Here is an 18373-nt window from a genome sequence, read left to right on the forward strand (position 1 = left end):
AAATTTTAAAAAATGTAAAAAAAATTAATAATTTACCAATACTAATAAGTGCTTCAAAAATTGAAAAAGCAAAAATGAAGCCAAGAAATAAAAACAAGACAAAATTACAACAATAAAAAAACCCAAAAGTAAATAAAGTAAAAAATCCAAAACTGAGCACTTCATACTACTACTACTACTACTACTACTACTACTACTACTACTACTAATTTTAAATATATAATTGTAATAATTATGAATATAGTTTTCAGGACACACACACACACACACACATATATATATATATATATATATACATTTATACCTTTTTTAACAACTAATTTTCAGGTTGTTTTCTTGTTCCTCTGACTTATTTTTTCTGCCATTGTGCTCACTGCTTTCCTCCCTCATGTTTTTGAAAGAAATCAAACCAACCTGCTCAGGTTTTAAAGGGTTAAACAGCTTGTAAAATGTGCCTCGGGGTTTAAAGGGTTAATGAGAGCAGACGCAGGGGATTTTGACTGAGATTGTTTCTAAATCTTTTCTCAAACGGCGAGACAGTCAAGGTCTCCAGCGAGCACTGGGAAAGCAGATATCTGCGCTTTTCTTCGTTTTAAAGCGAGTTTTTCCTCGAAATAATACGTCCAACAAAAGCTCAGATACAATAAACGGAAATCTGAACCGAATCCCTTTTTTGTAGCATTTCGGGTTTTTCTGTTCAGATAATTTATAGATGAGAGAGAACAAACTCCTGCTGAGTCTGAGAGGTTTTACAAAGAGAACCATAAAAGAGCAAATCATTATTTTACGTTTGTAGACGTGAGACAGGAGCAGGGACGTCCAGCCGGAGTCCGTCTCACCGTTTTTACTCACATTCCCCAAAAATCCTCCCACAGCCGCGTTAATCAAAGCAGCGACGGCCAGAAAATGTGCGGGACATGTCGGATAACTTTTCATCAGGACAGAGAGGAGCAGGAGCGAGCATTTAGACACTGACGTTTACAGCCAAAAAAACCGTCTGCCGTCGCCACCGACGACCACACAAAAATGAAATATAGCGCGAAATAAACGTGGATGGGGTCATAATACCGTCCGATAATGAATACACACAGAGTAAATCTACAAAATAAAACTAAATCCATTACATTTATGTTGAATTTCCTTCTGTTTGCTGTTTCACACACTCCCGTGTGATCGTCGCAGCTCGCAGACAAACGTGAGCCGTAATTACGACTCTGACGTCGACATAAACATAAACAGCAGTCACGCGCAAACTGGCAATTACCGTAAACTCACAGGACCTGAACGCAGCATCAGAGAAACACACGTTTTAACCATCACTGTGAAATTACAGGGGTCCAAATAAACATGTGTGTGTGTGTGTGTGTGTGTGTGTGTGTGTGTGTGTGTGTGTGTGAGAGAGAGCAGATTAAAGTCTGCACAAACACAAAGTGCTGATTAACGTTCATTAAAGTCAAATACTTCATGCTGTCAGTCAGGCCGACAGGAAACGCTTCAATTTTACATGAAAGCAGAAGCCTTTGTGTGTGTGTGTGTGTGTGTGTGTGTGTGTGTGTGTGTGTGTGTGTGTGTGTGTGTGTGTGTGTTCATTGCTCTTGCTGTGAGGCTCGTTTGCTTTTATTTGTGTGTCCACCTTTGAAAGCATAAGAAAATGGTTTGATTTCTTTCTAAACAGCACATGGCCCAAAAATTATTTAAAAAATGGATGAAAAAAAAGTAGATATATATATATATATGTGTGTGTGTGTGTTTGTGTGTGTGTGTGTGTGTGTGTGTGTATACACACAAAAATAAGAAAAGACTTAAAAAAGATTTTAAAAAATAACTTGTTTGAAATATATTATTATACTTTTTTTCTGTAACAGAATTATAAATCTAGACTTATTATATAATAAATAGAGTTTTCAGGACATTTTCCTAATTATTTGGTAATTTTCTTACAGTCCTTTGTTTTTAATTTTTTTTAGGCAATTTTCTTGTCACTTTTTTCTAATTTCTTGCAATTTTTGACGTTTCTTGAAAAGTGGGTCATTGACTTTTTTCCAACGTTATTAAAAGAAATCAAAACAATTTAAGTTTGAAAGGGTCAAATAACTTGCGAAAGACGTCTGAGCAAAAATCAGAAAACTGACGAGGATCCAGGGTCTAAAGGGTTAAGGAGAACAAACAATGACAAAAAACTAAATTAACATAATTAATAAAACTACAGTATAAAAAAGAAGCACACTGAGCAGAAAACTAACCGTTCAGTCGACAATCATCCAACAAAATCATAGAAAAACGTGAAGTTAAAATATTTACGGGCTGTAAAATTTAATATCTCGTTACAGAAACATAATCTAAGTCATCAGAGAGGTTTTTGGTTTCCTTATTACATTTTGTTCTCTGATGAAATTAACATGATTTTATCACATAAAACAGATAACGAAGAAGAGGAAATGGTGAGAGCTGCGAGACAGTTTCAACTCAACGAGCTCTCACCAAATATTAAACGAAAATAGAGAAAGAACGTGATATTTGAATCAAGAGGCAGGAGATGTGACAGGAGGGATTAGAGCGTCAGTGGATGGAAAATAAATGTATCACGTGTCTCTCACTCATCTTTTAGGTGTTTAACTCAAAGAAAAATCAGAAAAAAATAATGATTTTATACGTAACAAAAGGGGCAATAACCCACTCTTCAAGAAACATCCCACAAATTGCAAAAAAGTAGTAAAAAGTAACGAGAAAATAAAAATATTTTTTAAAAAAAGGACAAAAAATAGGGAAAATGTCCTGAAAACTCTATATTTTATATAAGAATTTTAGATTTTGAAAAAAATTTTCACACAAATCATTCTTTTAAATCTTTTTTTAAACTCGTATATTTGCATATTTTCAGGTAATTTTTTTGTAACTTTTTTCTTTACTAATTTTTAGGCCATGTACCATAAAGTTGCCTCCTCCCAAAGGTTTTAAAAGAAATTAAATAAAATTAAATAAATGTGTGGTTTTGCCTTTTTCTTAACCATCATTGTTTAGAAATTTCTTTAAATTTACATTCAAAACCCGACAGGTCGATCAGATTCACCTGCTCTTTGTGAAAAATGTGCAACACAATCACACTTGGAGCTAAAAGGAAACTTTGAGAAGCAGAAAAATGAAAGTTGATGATTTTTGTCTTTGTTTTTGAAATAAAACACATAAATCTCTGCAGATAAACGTCTGCGGACGGTTTACGGCAGGACAGTCTTCAAACCTCACCGACAAACCAAGAAAGACCAAAACCTACTCTGCTGCTCTTCCTGTTTATCTTTAATCTAAACCAGCAGAGGGCGCCGCAGCCCCAAACGCCGCCTGCTTTAACCCTTTAACACCTGAGCAAATCCGCCTGATTTCTTTCTTTCAGGAAAAAAAATACCTGAAATGTAAAAATAAAAATAAAAATAAAAAAATGGATTTTTACCTTTTAATCTAAAGATTAAAAAAAGTGGCAGCGAGCAACTTAACAAGAAATGGATTTGGCTTATTGCCTTTTTCTCCGTGTTTTTTTCGGGTTTCGAAGCTTCAGATGTTTGTTAAAGGCGTCTGAAGGCGGCACAAGAAAACTGATGCCAGTCTGAGCGTCAAAGAGTTAACACGGACCACACGAGTCCCCCTCAGACGCCGGTCTGAAGGGAGGAGTCGGCGTCTGCTCTCAGCACGTGTTGTTTTCGTGTTGCAGCACATATTTGAGCGTGTTGTGACACATCGAGGGCGTGAGCGGCCAATCAGAGCGCAGAGGCGTGTCACGGACAGGCGCGCCGCTAACCTCCACATTCCTTCTGTCACAATCACCTGCAGACCTTCGTCTTTCAGGTGAGACCAACAAAATCAGGTGGAGGACACGCCCACCATGGCGAGAGAGGACGGAGCAGAGAGGAAGAGGAAGTGACATCACTCACCGTGTCCTTCTGGAAGTAGATGAGGGCGCCGGCTGTGATCTGAGCGATGAGGATGAGCAGGAGGCAGGTGAAGTACTGAGGAGACAAACAACAGCTGCTCACAACATCTGCAGACAGCTGGAACATGACGGCCGTCCCAGTAAAACCAGTAACACTAACAAACCAACAAACCAGCAGGAACGGAGGAAAAAAGGTGAGATTTCCAAAATAAAGTCGCAATATTACGAGAATAAAGTCAGAATTTTGCAAGAATAAAGTCATAGTGTTATGAGAAAAAAAGTCTTAAGTTAATGAGAATAAACTCATAATATAACGAGAGTAAAGACGAAATTTTACAGGAATAAAGTAATAGTTTTCCAAGAAAAAACGTTGTAATTTTGTGAGAATAATTCATAGTATTAACAGAAAAAAGTCCTAATTTTACGAGAATAAAATCATAATCTTATAAGAATATAGTCTTAATTTTACAAGAATAAACTTGTAATATTACGGGAAATAAGTCATAATTTTACAAGAATAAACTTGCAATATTACGGGAATAAAGTAATAGCTTTGAGAGAAAAAAAGTTGTAATTTTATGAGAATAAACTTGTAATATTACGGGAAATAAATCATAATATTACAAGAAAATATTTTGTGAGGATAAACTCATAATTTTCACGGGAAAGATGATATTTTATTACAGATATAAACGTATTGCTAGCAAAATATAAAACAGGCCATAGCACAGGCAGCCTATATCTTACTGTAATAAAAATGATTACTTTATTACTGAAAAAGAGCAAAAATATTATTTAAAAAAGCAGAAATATTTTTTTAAAGATGACTAAATAATAATGAAGACGAATCACTAACTGCAATAAATACATTACATAATTATGTTGCACAGCATAATTTTGATTAATTTAAATATGGTATTCAACATGATAAAACAACGTTAATATTTCAATATTTGAGTAAAATCCAGTGATTTTATTTGAGATCGGCTGACGTTCCTAACATGACTTATGTTTTTCAGAAAATGAATTCATTGGCTGAATTAACTAAAACGATTTGATTTTCGTTTTTCTTTGAGGTTTTCAGTCGAACACTTTAACGATCGTCATTTCAGTAAACAGAGTTGAAATAATCGTCACTTCTGCCGACTCGAGTTCAGCTGCGAGTCTGAAACTCCACAGATACACGACAGATTTTCATCCTCTGAAAACATGAAAACTGTTTTATTTCTGCAGTAAATCCTCCTGACGTCCCACAGCTGCATCATTCATCATCATGTTTAAATGATCAGAACACACACACACACACACACACACACACACACACACACACACACACACACACACACACACACACACACACACACACACACACACACACACACTGACCAGGCCCAGCAGACAGCGGATCTCGTAAATGGCCCCGAGGCAGCCGAGGAAGCCCATGAGCATGGAGAAAGCTCCGACGCCGATCAGGACGTAGCACGCCACCTTCACAGCCGTCGAGTTATCTGAGAGGAGAAACGAGATCACGGAGTTAAAAAACTTTAATAAAGTGTAAACTTTGCCTAAAATTAAACTAAAGTTAACTCTGTGACAACCTGCAGCACATTTTAAAGTCGATATGATCTAACTGACCCGACAAAACGATTTCTCTAAATACATCAGACTAACTTAAAAAAATCTTTTCAAAACTGTATTTATAATTATCATAATTACATATTTAAAATTATGTGACAATATTCTAATAATTTTTTTGCACTTTTCCTCTTTTTTTGTTTTTGCTAATTTTCAGTTAATTTTCAGAGATTTTTTATAAATTACTCACTAATTTTTTATACATCTCTAGTTGACAAATAAATAAATACATTTTCTAAGCCCAACTCCCAAAAAAATAAAAAGATTGCTTCTGGTTTAAAGGTTTAAAAAAATGTGAAAAAGCTACAAAAAAAGTGATGGAGATCCACATTTCAAAGAATAATTTTATTGTTTATAAGAAAACTAAACGCACGGATGAAGTCGGTGCTGAATAAGTTCTTTGTGGATTCTGTTTTTGTCGGATGTGAAATCAGTTTTGCAGATTCACAGAGCGAGAAAACATGTGAGCGACGGCAGCAGAGCTTCCTGCCGGGACGACATCCAAAATACACAAAAACCCACACGGCTGACAGTGTTTGTGGCTGAGAAGCCGGTGAGGGATCACCCCGCTGCTCCGGCGAGTCTAAAATAAAGTGTGCTGATGTTTTAACAGTTTCGACGTCTTTGAGGAGATTTCTGGTTCCTGCTGTACGTTTTATGAGCTGAAACTCGTCTTTCTTTTTAACTCTTCTCTCTAAACTTTCAGACTTTTTATATAAAATCGTAAACTTTTGTCTCATTTTTCCTGAACAGATTTCTCGGTGATATTCAGGAGAAAAACGCCGGATGTTTCACGTGTGTGAGGAGAAACGGTCTGCTGAATACGAGCTGAAGCCACAGACGTACCGTGTTATAAAGGATGATTATATGCAGAACGCTGTGTGAAGTATAATTCACGCAAAAGACAAAGTCGCTGCGTGCAGTTACGAACAGAAACTTAACCGTTTTTTGTTTTGTTGCACCGTTTACGATGACGATGTGATTTCTCGAGTCATCACCGAGTTTTTTGTTGTTTTTTTTTTTGCATATTTCCCTGCTGAAGCTCAGGAAAGACAGAATATTTGGTTTAAGACCGAGCTGTAAAATAATTCGTAATCTTTGTAATAAAATGAAATTAAATCAATTATCTGACGGATGCGACTGTAATTTTGGGTGTTTTATAAACCCGTGAGGACGGAGCATGTTGTGTGCAAGACACGAACATAAAATCAATCAATTATAAATTATATTAAACACTGCTGCAGTTCTTTTTTAAATGTTGTATCTTACTTTAGTTGATGATTTATAGTTTTATCTTATTTTTTTTATTTTAACTTATTTTTTGTTTTTTGTCTGCTGGCCTGTTTTATGTTTATTCTGTCGATTATTATTATCATTATTATTATTATTATCATCATTATTATTATTATTATTATTATTATTATTAGACAAACAGAAAATCAATTCATTTTACTGTTAGAATAATTATTTGAGCATGTTTTTAAGCTGTGTGTCCGTCTGTACATTTACTCAAATACTTAAATACATATATGAGGTTACGTTTACATTACTTGATAATTTTAATCTAACTTTCTTCTTTTACTACTCGACAATTCAGACAGAAATATTGTGCCTTTTGCTCCACTACGGTTATCAGAAAACTTTTTTAAGGCCGATGTCAGTTTCTCTCCGGCAGAAGTTCTTCTTCTTCTTTCAGCCTTTTTTCGGCGTCATGTCTTCAGTCTTTTTCATGAGTCTTTGCACACGGCACTAAATCTGCCCTTATATGGTGTTTCGGGGGCGTTACCTGAGCTGACAGGTGAGTTAAGATCAGTGGGATTCAGCACTGAGCTCAGCTGTTCGGAGCAGATTTGGGTGAAGATTTTGCTGCATCTGGAAATATTTCTCTTATTTCTCTTCGCACGAGGCTTGATGTTTTCACGTTAAATCCTCAGTCAGGTGAAAGACCACAGAGGCCGTTTTATTTTAGACCAACAAGTATTTTTAAAAATGTATCACAGGTTTTGTCGGATCTTCTGGATGTTTTAAAGCAGAAAGAAAAACTTGAGTAAAGTGAAAACAGCTGATGCAGCAGCGCGTGATCAACAGAAATGACCAAAATCAGAATCAAATGTTCGTCTGCAGCGCGACGCGACGGCGACTGATCAGAGTCCAGCGTAACGCAGGAAGCTGAAGTCCTCAGCTACGTTCAAAGGCTGCGGCGGGATTTTAGGAAACTCTCTTTACTGTCGGAGCACGGTTCATCGAAAACTACAGAACCACAAATCTGATGCAGCTGTGCAGAACAATTACACAGAGAGAGACTGTGAACATCAGCGAGCTGAAGTCAGCCAGTGCACCATTTCAATCATAATAATAATAATAATGATAATAATAATAACAATAATAATGATAATAATGATAATAATAATAATAATAATAATAATAATAATAATGATAATTAAAAACAAAAATAACCTTAATTTATAGAGCTCTTTTCATACAAGGAATGCAGCTCAAAGTGCTTCACAACAAAAAAATGCAACAACCCCCCCCCCCCGTCATGGCCTCAAGGCATCATGGGATATCCCCGGGAGATCAGTGAACCAGGGCGCTCTGCTCCAAACCGCAACAGAGACAAATGAGGAGAGTTTATGATGGAAAATCAGGCTGCGGAGGAGGGAGGTGCAGGATATGAAAACCTGTGTGTGCATGTCTAAGTGTGTGTGTGTTTATGTGCTGTTACACACACACACACACACACACACACACAGTTGTTTAGGGTCGGCCAGATAAAACGACCCGTGCAGCTCCGAGACAAATTGGACTCCGGATTTTTAATCGAGACCACAACAGATTTATCTGTTAACATCTGTTAGGTGTAAAAGTCCAACCAGTCACGCCGATAACGGCTGTCACCATTCACAGAAACCATTAAAATTGTATGTATAAATATATATACACACACACACATATATATATATATATATACAGTATATACACACACACACACAAGTTAGTTCTGTCACTGGGACTTTTAACTCTGCATGTATCACTCCGCCTCACAGCTGTTGTAAACCGTTAATTAAGCTCACACTGACGGTTGGATTGTAAAGCGTTTGAAGAGCGAGGAAATCCCGTCTGATTGCTCATCGCTCAAAAAATACCTAAACAAAATTCTGCCTGATGCAAAAAGCCTCGACCTGCAGCCAGGAGGGAGCAGCTGTGACGGCTTCTGATAAACCTTTAAAGGTAAGTAAAGTACCTTTAAAGTAAACATTTTTTTTGGTAAATGTACTGGGAGTAAACCAGCTGTCACAGATGTTACGAGGACGTGCAGCCCGAGAAACCGACACACACGCGGTCTGATCCGGGACCGGAGGTGACGGAGGTCACGGCGGTGAGCGGACACACGCTGCAGAGACGAACCGTCTGATCAAACTAACTCGTGAATCTCAAAGTGTCCGTTAACAGTCTCTGATTTCACTGAAAACACGCAGATAAATGTCGGTGACGCTCAGCAGCTGCTCTGTGCAGAACATGCAGACCGAGCTAACGCAGGTTAGCCGGCAGCCTGCAGGAAACTGTTTATGCGTTGCTAGGCAACAGCTGTCACGTCCAGCGGTTGCGGTGTCGGTGGAGCCAAAAAAAAATCATTAAATAAACAAACAAATCATAAACTGTTGTCACTTTTTACTGTTAACTAATAAAAGTAATATGACACGAGAGAGAGTGACGATGTACTGTATATCACCACAGCTGTGATACGGTCGTGTATATACAGTATATATACACACACATATATATATATATATGTGTGTATATATATATCGTGTCTTCGTGTCGGCACACTCTGGTCCCGGTCACGTCTTGGTCTCGGTATGATCTTGACTACAACACTACCAGCAGGTCAGCAACCCGGTTTTATACGTCTGAAGAACTTCTGTAAAAATAAAACTGCACGGTAACCACGGTAACCAGAGCGAGCCTCTAACAGAGACGGGCCTTTATTTGTCAAAATGTGTCTCCGCAGCCGGCTGGTAATCGTGAGCTTTTATTTGCAGTTCGACTGTAGTCGAGCAAAGCTCCTAAACTGCACTTCAGTTAATGTATTTAGCTGCATTCAACCACTTATTATGGGATGTCTGCAGACAGGAGTTGTATCAAACCAGATCCATCCCATAATATGTGATGATATCAGGCGGGTTGTGACTCAGCGCCGTCGTCTCTGTACCATCAGGTTACGGCAGCGCCAGGCGGCTCATCGATTCGTGGTCATCAGTGACGGTTCGCCGGCGGCGTCAGAAAATGTCCCGATGAGCATCAACACGTCTCGTTTGTGTGCAGACACAAAGATAAACTGTCCCACTGTACTTCGACATCCCTGGACTCACGCTAACCGCCCGCCGCCGTCCTCGCTGCTCGCACAGGCCGCTGATGTCGTGTGTGTGTGTGTGTGTGTGTGTGTGTGTGTGTGTAGTGATGTGATGAGTAAGGCGGTGAGCGCACTGGGCTGATGTGATGCATGCTGATGCTGGACGGAGCAGAAAGAGCCCAGTGTCTGAGGGGAGGACACCTGCAGAGAGGGACAAATGTCCTCAGTGACGCCACACACACACACACACAAACACACACACACACACACACACACACACACACACACACACACACAGTCTCTCTATTACAGCAGCTCAATGTCTGTCTCTATATTTCTGCATCAACACTTCTCCTCCTGCAGGCGTCTCTGAGCCGTTGTGTCTCGCTCACACTGCTCCTCTCTTTCTTCTTCTTCTCTCGCTGATAAACTCCGACTGTTTCTACGATTCAGACTCACTCAAAGGAAAAACTCGACTTTTTTTCACGAGTTTTTATGTTTTTCCAGTTTCTGAAGACTTAAACTCTTGCTGCAGTAATGAAACTATTTGTTTGAACAGAGTGTCAGAGAGCAGGAGAGGGACAGACGAGATAAAGACGGAGGAGACAAAAGGACAGGAAGAGAGAGATTGGTGTCTTAAAGGAATATTTTAAACCCTTTGAATCTCGTGCAAATTATTCTGATTTCTCTCAAAAACATCACAAGACATGGCCCCAAAATTAGCAAATAATAAGATATAATGTAACAAGAAAATTACCTAAAAATAAGCAAAAAAGAGGCCAAATTGTTATAAAATTTTAAACATAAAATTATTACAGTTATAAATAAAGCTTTCTGGATATTTTGACATTTTTTTGGATTATTTTCTAATAATAAAACAAGTTTTTTAATGTAAATGTTTTTGCTCTTTGTGAAACATTTCTTGCCGAGTTGTGTGAAGCGTTTGAACGCAGCGCGAGAAAACTGCTGTCAGGTTTTAAAGGGTTAAACTGAGTCCAGCAGCAGACAGAAACTGAGGAAATCTGTTGAACACGTGTGTTTAACTGAACACGCCAGTGAAAACACACCGAGCTCAACTTTCACGCCGACGCCGTCACGAGTCGGTTTGACCTTCATCGGTCTGATCAACACGACGCGTGAACGAACGTCTGAGCCGAACGCGTTCACCCCGACACGCGATGTTTGGGTCTGAAGTCTCCGGCAGACGAAGGTCGTCTGTGTGAATGTTTTCAGAGTCGATCTGGTTCTGACGCAGACGAATGTAGCTTCTGTCTGACACGTGAAACTGCCGTCAGGAGGATTCAAAGCATTTACTGAAGAAACTGCAGTAACACAGAGTAGAAATACTCTAATAAATAAAAGTCCTGCATTCAAAATCTAACTTACAAGTAATAAACTATTAGCATTAATATTTTAACTTTTTTCATTTGGATTTTATACTATTTTTAATGGAGTGCGAATATATTAAACTGAACTAAAATCTGCTTTAAGTTTGAGCAAAACTTTGTTAATTTATTTTATTAATTATTTTGCCAAATGGCTCATTTCAGAATAACAACATAATAACATAATAATAACATTATAATTATTGATGCATTGATGCATTAATGTCTTTATCACTTTAACCCTTTGAAACCTGAGCAAACTGGCTTGGGTTATTCAGAAACATGGGAAAAATGCAATGAGCACAAAAGAAAAAATGACTGCAAGAAATCAGGAAAAGTACAAGATAAGTACCTGAAAATTAAAAAAGGAAGAAAGAAAGAAAAACAAGGGAAAAAAAACAAAAAAGAAAGTTAAAAAACAAAAGGAAAATGACCTGAAAAAAAACCAAATTACAATAATTTAAAAAAATTTCATTCTAACAATTTTAAATATTATTTTTTATATTTTCCCCTATCTTTTTTAAAAAAAGTTTCTAAATCTACAATTTTCTTGCAATTTGTGGAATTATTTTTACACGGTTGTCATTTTCCCATGTTTTTGAATGAAATTGCATCAACGTGCAACTCAATGCTGCAGGAAGATTGTGTCCGAAAAGGATCAGCTGGACAGATTTCTGTCCGAAAAGTGCTTCAGAACCGACTGGACGGGTTTTTGTCTCGTGCAGAGCCACGAACGAAAAGCTTCTGTACTTCAGTCTGTAACCTGGATGTTAACAGTTCAACATATTTCAACTGTGCAAACAAAAAATAATGATAAAGTCATGAGCTCGACACGTGCGTCAGTGGAAAAGTTCACCAGGTAAAACAACGATGGCCGTTCGGTTTTGTTTGTTTGATTTCATCTTTACGGCCAGAAATCTGATTTCATTACAACCAAACATGCAAATACAAGATTCAGGTCAAACGCAGAAAACAGCAGCAGGATTCAGGCTGAACGGAAACTTTCATCAGCAGAATAAACTCAGCCTGAAACAGGACAAACAGCCTCTCACACGTCTCAGGGACAGAGGACAGAGGACAGAGGACAGAGGACAGGGACTGAGCAGAGACGCTCAGCCAAATCATCAACATGCCTTTTTTAGACGGAGTACCAAATAGTTTGTCCTTAACCCTTTGAAACCGGAGCAAATCAGCTTGACTTCTGTCAAATATATGGGAAGAAGGTACACGAAAATTACCTGAAATTTAGATATAAAATATAAAAAAAGAAAAAAATGTAAACAAACAAAACCAAAAGCCTCAAAACAAACAGACAAAAATAGTATTTAAGTGACAGTGTCTTGTCTTTGTTGTTTTGTTTGTATTGTTTTGTTTTGTTTCATCTGTTTTTGGTGTGTTGACGGTGTGTGATGTGTTGGTAGTACAGTGAGTATTGTGTGAATTGTTTTAATGTTATAAACATAATTAAATTATACAAATTTATTTTTTTTAATAAAATGAAAAATAAAATTAAAATATAAATCTATATAAATAATTGAATATAATAATAATAATAATAATAATAAATTAATATATATATAAAATGTTTTTTTAATGTAATTATAATTATAATCATAATCATAGTTTTCTGAACATTTCTCTACACAAACAAATTTTCCAGTTATTTTATTTTCCCTATTTTTTTGCCATTTCATTGCCTTATTAAGCAAAGAAATCAAACCAATTTTCTGAGGTTTCAGAGGTTTAAATGCTAACGAAAGATGTCTGAATGCAGCACAAGAAAACTGATGTTAAAGGGTTAATAAAGATACATCACAGAAACGTGAAAGAGGGACTCACTGAGGACGACGATGAAGCTCTGATTGTCCAGCAGGAGCCAGAGTCCGAAGCCCATGATGACAGCTCCGCACAGCTGGAGGACACACACACACACACACACACACACACACACACACACACACAAAATAAATAAATGAGAAATTGATTAAAATTAAATAAATTAAAAAATTAAAAGGATGTAAAAAATTACATGGAAATAGTGCTCAATAATTTCATAACTTAAAATATATAATAAGATTATTATAAAAAGTTAGTTTTTCTTTGCTTTTTTTTTTTTTTTTAAATAGCCTTTTAAATATGAATTTTCTCAATCAACAGATTTCTTGCAATTCGTGTAACATTTCTTGCCAAGTTTCTCATTTCCTTGTTCCCATGTTTTCGAAAACAATCACAGCTTTAAAGTTTTAAATGCATTTTTAAGGCGTCTGAAGGCAGCACAAGAAAAGCGACATCCATCTAGGTTTCAAAGTGTTAAATATTAAAAAAATGTGACAAATGATGCATTTTTAAAAAAAACAAACAAAAAAGATTAAATTAAATACAATTAAATTAATTCAAATAAAATAAAATAAAAACAAAAAATAAAATAAATAAAAATAAATAAATAAATAAAAGCAACTACAGAAATGATTAAGACAACATTTAAAAATGTATTTGAAGCATTTAGGAAAAAATCTTCCAGGTCCAAGTTAAGATCCAGGTCACTCAGATGCCGGCGTGGCTTCAGTGTCTGTGCACACGCAGGCCTGATTATTAAATATTTAACGTGTGCAGCGATGCGACGCCTCCGTGACACTGACATTTATTAATTTTTTATTGTTCCGGGATTTCACAGCTCAAAACACGAGACTAAATATTTTAGTTTGAAGAGCTTCACTGTCCCAAAAATAGTCTGAGAGAGGTTACTGTCTGAAAATAACTTTGCAATGTGAAGTGCTTTAATTATTTTAAAAACCCCCAAAAAAACCACGAAGACGTGACGTCAGCAGCTGGAGCTCCTGTTTACAGCCTGACAGGATCCATTACTACATTTTGTCACTAAAATTAAAAAATGACGATAACATGAGAAGCTTCAGTTCAATATAAATAAAATGTGACTGACAAATTTATATTAAACCTGAGATTTTTCATGATTCAGTGAGCTGGAAAATGAACTGATGTTTTGTACTTTATTAATCAAATTCTGTCATTGATTAATTTATTCCACCTACCTGCCCCTCAGGAGGAAAACAGCTGCTCCGTTTTAAATAAGGTAAATGTTTCATTGTGAATTTTGCCTAAATAAAATTACATTATTATTATTATTCAATAATAGATACAACTTTGGGGAAGAAAAACAGACAAATTTCTGTGAATGAGCTGTAAATTTTGTTTATTCTCTTCCAGTATTTAAATTGCATGTCTTGTTCTTTTTTGACTGTTTTGTTTTATTTTCATTTTTTACATTTTATTTCGATTTCATTTCTTTTATTTTATTTTCATTTATGATATTCTATTTAATTTTTTCTCATATTTTTTCATGTACTGTATTGTATTTTCATTTATTTTGTTTTTTGTCTTATTTCTTCATTAACTGTATTTTAATTTTGTTTATTTTGGGGTTTTTTTGTCTTATTTTTTATTTTTGTTTATTTTATTTTGTTGATTTTTTGAAGCTTTGTGTAAAACCTTCACTGACAGACTACAGATAAAAACCGTCTCCTGGCTGATTCTGGCATTTTTATATATTGTGTTTTTTTGTTTTTTTTGCACTGTCCTTTTTTAACCCTTTAACACCTGGATCAACATCAGTTTTCTTGAGCTGCGTTCAGACGCCTTTCACAAGCTTTCATCTCTGAAACATCAGAAAACTGATCGGATTTCTTTAGAAAACATGAGAAAAAAACATAATGAGCAACTTGGGGCAAGAAATGAGACAAAGGTGTCCAAAAAATGAGCCGAAAATGAGCTGCAGCGGCGATTACTTGATATTATCCTAAAACAGGGGAAATGCCCAGAAAACTACATTTATAAACGTTTTTTAGTTCTTATTTTAATTATCTTATAACTTTCAACTCAGTTCTTGCAAATGATTAACTTAACAACACATTAAGTTAACTTTAACTCACACACAAGAAATTGGTAAAAATTTCCAAGAAAAATTCCTGAAAATAAACAAACAAAAAATTAAAATAAAAATAAATATAAATTAAATAAATGCATGAAAAAAATGCAAAAAATTACAGAAAATGTGTATTTTTTCTGTCACAAAATTGGAAATATATAACTGGAAAAACATAAATATAGCCTTCTGGACACTTTTCTCTAGTTTTTAATTTTTTTTTTTTAAGTACCCCTCTTTTATAACCAGTATTCAGGTCATTTTCTTTATCATCTTTTAATAATTTCCTCCCAAGTTGCTCTTGTACATTTTTATTTGCTCATGTTTTTGAAAGAAATCCAACCAACCTGGTCAGGCTGCAAAGGGTTAATGGTATAGTTGCATTCCCGAGCATACGGTCATAAATGTACGCGCTGAATACGAGGCTGCTCAGTTTTTCAGATCAGTTCACACAGAATGTGACGCACGTGTGTGTGTGTGTGTGTGTGTGTGTGTGTGTGTGTGTGTGTGTGTGTTGCTAAGAAGCTCTCGACCTCAGATCACAGATCACATTTCCACAGAAGAAGAGCGACAGAGAGGAAACGATAAAGTGAGTATCACTGTGGTAACGAGGCCACAAACTCGTGGTCTGTGACTAAAACTCAGAGATGGTGAATGAACTTTTCTTAATCTCAGAACTGAAGCAATTTACCGTCAAAACACACAAAATCTCGTCGAGACTCTTTAAATGATGGGAAAGGCGGTGATGTGGATTTTTAGTATAGTAATTAGTTATAGTAATCTTATTTTATTTTACGTAACTGTGTGATTCTTTTTCTTATTATTTAATGTTTTATTTCCACAAAGAGAATTTTTACAGAATTATATCTGAAATATTACATAATATATATCACACGTTTTTTCCTCTCAAAAACACTAATTCAATAAAAAAATAATTCAAACAAAAGAGAGCCGACAGCTTTGTTGACTCAAACATGTTGAAGAACTCGTGTCGTGTTCAAAGAAACAAGACAAACAAACCCACAAAACGTATATTAAAATTATAATAAATATATAATGAAGTAAAAACAGTCAGGTGCTTCACTGTATCTAAGTAATGTTACACAATATTAGTTTTCACATCCACCTTCACTTTCTGCACACTTATTCTTATTGCTCTTTTTAACTTTTCTGCCTTTTTTTGTTCTCTGTACATCTTTATTATTTTATTTTATTCGACTCTATTTTATTATATGTTAACTGCCTTCCTTTGTGTATATATATATATATTTATATATATATATATTTGCATTATTTTGCCTTTTTATTGAATATTTTATTCAGTTTCTGCTCTCTTATTTGCTGCTGTAACGAAACAATTTATGATTCCCTCACGGGGTTAATAAAGTATTTCTATTCTATTTAAGGAGCCGATTCCCAAACTGAAGTCGTCCTTCCAGCATGACGCCGTGATTCTTCATAAAACAAACATGTAACCACGACGTGCAGCGAGAACAGCCCCTTAACAGTGAGTTAAAACGGTGCATTTCTCCTTTAATGAGAAATGATGAACAGAAGATAAAATACTCACGAAGAAGATGAGGTTGAAGAGGAACAGGAAGTATTTGGTCGCTGTGAGGCAGCCTTTCCCCATGATGCTGATCTGCAGACACAAAAACAGTCAGGTGAGTTTTAATGTAACGTTATTAAGTGAACAGGTGGAGTTTTTGTGCGTGAGAGCGAAGCGTTGGCGAGGCCGCGGGGAGGAGCGTGATGTCAACGAGCGGCGACAGATGCTGCGGCAGCAGAGACCTCCGAGGCTAAGCTGGCCCGCTGATCAGGACCGAGGACTGGGGGACTCAAATCCTGCAGGATTACACCCGCAAAACCAGTAAGATCACAATCTCAATCTGCGAGCGCGGAGGGGCGAGAGGTCACGCCCTCTGTGACCCGCAGACGACGCCGCCGCTCAGCGACAGATCCTGTGACCCGAATTTACCGACGTCAGTGTAATAAAAGTACAACTAAAGGAGCTCCACGATCAGCAAAGATCAGTCAGCACGCCTGCTGTAATCAGATTACTTTGTCTTTAAGATGTTAGTCTGACATCGAAGTGTTTTTTAATATCTGCAGATTATGTCGGACGGCTTCTCTTTACGGCAGAATACAACCGAAAAAATCACAAACGAGAAAACGATTTTCTTCTGTCTGTTACAAACAAATCAGATTAACTCCTCTTATTACACAACACACACAGAAACACACAGAAACACAAAAAATATGAGAATAAAAATCATAAAACACGGCAGTGAAATGACGTCGAGCCACAGGACGACTACAGAGAGCCGCTACTACAGTAAATATACTGGTAAAAATGATTTATACTCCAGTATAGTATTTGATTAAAGGTCGGTACAGCATGACAAAAAAATGTAAAAAAAAAATTGAAAAAAGTGATGTCATAGTATGATATTTGAAAAAGTGTCTTAGTATAGTATGCCCAAAAAGTAAAAGAAACATGCCATACAAAAAGTAAAAGTAATAAAAATACTAAGAATAGTATCCAATAAAAATGTCAAAAAACAAACAAATACATATATTTAAAAATAAAGTGATAAATCATGTCCTAACATAGTATTCAATACAAATAGAAAAGTATAGTTTGCCAAAAAAAAAAAAAAAAAAAAGGTCCAAAAAAGTGGATATATCGACATCGGTGATTGGCCAAATGAGTAATTAAATATCGGATATATTCTTTACATAAAAGTGAGCAATGAAGTGTTTCTGATATTTATTGATTTTCAGTGTGTCAAATTAAAAATAAATATTTCTTTCTTTCTGATAATTAATAATCTAATAATTTCGATATAAACGATAAACTAAGAAAATGAGTCACTAAAGTGAAAGTATTAAATTCACATAAAAAAACATCCAACTGGAAAGTTTCTTTGACTTTTCTGTCGCGGCTCATTTAAAAAAATAAAATAAAAATCATCCTCCTCCTCCTCCTCCTCCTCCCCCTCCTCCTCCTGCTGCTCCTCCTCCTGCTGCTCCTCCTCCCCCTCCTCCTCCTCCTCCTCCTCCTCCTCCCTCGTACAGTATCGGCCTCTTACTGTCCAATAAATCTATGAGAATCTGGGTGAAACATGGCGGCGGCT

The 18373-nt window shown here is 36.2% G+C and overlaps 1 protein-coding gene across 1 annotated transcript in view; it reads right to left on the minus strand.

The window, feature by feature from the left end:
* Positions 1-18373, minus strand: part of LOC121938785 (CD82 antigen-like) — a 45107-nt gene that overhangs the window by 11457 nt on the left and 15277 nt on the right. Inside the window, exons 2-5 of the mRNA XM_088077612.1 lie at positions 16807-16878; positions 13136-13208; positions 5309-5430; positions 3924-3998 (exon numbers count right to left, since the gene is read on the minus strand). Of these exons, the coding sequence (XP_087933738.1) occupies positions 3924-3998; positions 5309-5430; positions 13136-13208; positions 16807-16869 (333 nt within the window). The 5' untranslated portion in view covers positions 16870-16878. The remainder of the gene's footprint in view (positions 1-3923; positions 3999-5308; positions 5431-13135; positions 13209-16806; positions 16879-18373) is intronic.

This window comes from Plectropomus leopardus, chromosome 1 (genome assembly GCF_026936395.1).
Source record: "Plectropomus leopardus strain MGB_pleo_1.0 chromosome 1, ASM2693639v1, whole genome shotgun sequence".
Classification (NCBI taxonomy): Eukaryota; Metazoa; Chordata; class Actinopteri; order Perciformes; family Serranidae; genus Plectropomus; species Plectropomus leopardus.